The sequence below is a fragment of the Sinocyclocheilus grahami genome, unplaced genomic scaffold (genome assembly GCF_001515645.1).
Source record: "Sinocyclocheilus grahami isolate Dianchi unplaced genomic scaffold, SAMN03320097.WGS_v1.1 scaffold7461.1, whole genome shotgun sequence".
NCBI lineage: Eukaryota > Metazoa > Chordata > Actinopteri > Cypriniformes > Cyprinidae > Sinocyclocheilus > Sinocyclocheilus grahami.
This window is the reverse complement of record NW_015511489.1, coordinates 1-1895: the sequence shown is the minus strand read 5'-3', so window position 1 is coordinate 1895 and position 1895 is coordinate 1. Positions and strand designations below refer to the sequence as shown.

Genomic DNA, 1895 nt, shown 5'->3' with positions numbered 1-1895 from the left:
AACTACATTTCCCAGCAGTCTTAGCCCAACAGTGCCGTAAACGACACGCCCAGTCGCAAAGCTGAACGGTGACGTTTGCAAATCTGATGTTTGTGCTTTGTGGCTGTTTGCTGGAAACGCCACATCTCAAACAACAAAACACAAGGTTTATTCAGAAGAAATGTCGACGTTAAGATATTAAAAAGAAAATCCGGGACGCTTGACGCGGATTCACGCTTACTGGCTTCAAACCTGCTACCTGGAGGCCTGTTGTGAGAGGAAATCCCCGGACTGAACTGCGACTCCAGGCCGGTCTGAGAGGACATGCCACCGGAGAGAAAGCTGTTCATAGCTCGCCTTTCTTCGCGTGTTTTACCCCTAAAACAAACGGCAAGTGCCTGAACTAAGACCAACAGACTTATATAAGACATGAAACTGTCAAACTGACATGAAAATGTGTTAAAACAAATCGAGGAGTTAAGGTTTATGGAGTGTTAGCAGACGGTGTCGATAAACGGGTAACGTAGAGTAGCTCAGGTGACCCTGATAGAAACGCATAAGTGATGAATTATATATTAACAACGCAGAAACAGGAAGACCTGAGCAGGTAGATAGTCGAAATAATGTTTTGTCAGTAAGGTCAACTACTTATTTAGCAAGAAAGTTAACGTTACATTGTCTAAAGCTTTAGTATTTTGTACTCATACTGGAAGATCAGATTATTTGTATTATTTATTAGGTAACAATATTATTTAAAGCAACAGTTCGTCGTTCTTTGAGGGAGGATAAGATCTACTTATCTCACCACAAGTGTTGCAATCACCTGTAAGACCAGTGTGAGGTAGTACTGTCATTTTCTGTCCACAATCTTCATCTCAAGACACCATCCCAAAGTTGCTTCTGTTGCAGAACCTCTGTTGACGAGGTCACACTGCTTGCATGTTGATGTCTGGGTTTCATCTCCTGGTTGTGTCTCTCATATTTGACATAAGCTGCTGATTTCTTAGGCTTGCCATTTCCGAAGCGTTTACAACTGAGGACTCGAATCCTTCAGGATGAACCGTTACCTGCCAGTGGCACGGCAGCACTTTTTTAGTGCACTCGCAAGCACGAGCGTGGTGGTCAAGTCCATATGTGCCACAGTGATCCTGATGTACCTGCTCTCCTGGGCAGCTAACACCCCTTACCTGCTTGGCGTCACACCTGGCTTCCTTTTTCCACCAAACTTCTGGATTTGGACGCTTCTGACCCATGCAGTGGTGGAGCAACACATTCTCGGCGTGGCGGTGAACATTGCTACTGTGATGGTTGCTGGACGGCTTTTGGAGCCATTATGGGGAGCGCTGGAGCTGCTGATCTTCTTTGCTGTGGTAAACGTAGCAGCCGGTCTCCTATCTGGACTCTCTTATCTTCTCACCTACGCTGCCACCTTTGACCTGGACTACCTGTTTGCTGTGCGGGTGTATGGTGCACCCACTTTTCTGGGGGGCATTCTTGTAGCACTGAAGCAGACTGCGGGAGACACAACAGTGCTTCGAGTTCCTCAAGTACGTTTGAAAGCCGCCCCGGCGCTAGCTTTACTAGCAATAGCCGTCCTGCGGCTAGCAGGACTGCTGGACACTTCAGCTCCACTAGCAGCATGCGGGTACGGCGCTCTGTCCGGGTGGGTTTACCTGCGCTTCTACCAGAGGCACTCTAGGGGGCGTGGAGACATGTCAGACCACTTTGCCTTCGCCTCCTTCTTCCCAGAGGCACTCCAGCCGGCTGTTGGCTTTGCAGCTGGGCTTGTGCACGCTGCCCTTGTGAAGATAAAAGTTTGTCGTAAGATGGTGAAGCGATATGATGTTGGGGCTCCATCCTCCATCACCATCAGCCTACCAGGCACAGACCCACAAGATGCAGAAAGGCGGAGGTAC

At 48.4% G+C, this 1895-nt stretch overlaps 1 protein-coding gene across 1 annotated transcript; it reads left to right on the top strand.

Annotated features, from left to right (window-relative positions):
* Positions 1 to 10: 10 nt before the first annotated feature.
* On the top strand, positions 11 to 1886 carry LOC107577849 (transmembrane protein 115-like; the record flags this gene model as incomplete). Its single annotated transcript, XM_016263881.1, has 2 exons — positions 11 to 369; positions 987 to 1886. A coding segment is annotated over exon 2 (852 nt), but the record flags the coding sequence as incomplete, so codon positions are not given.
* Between the last annotated feature and the right edge of the window lie 9 nt (positions 1887 to 1895).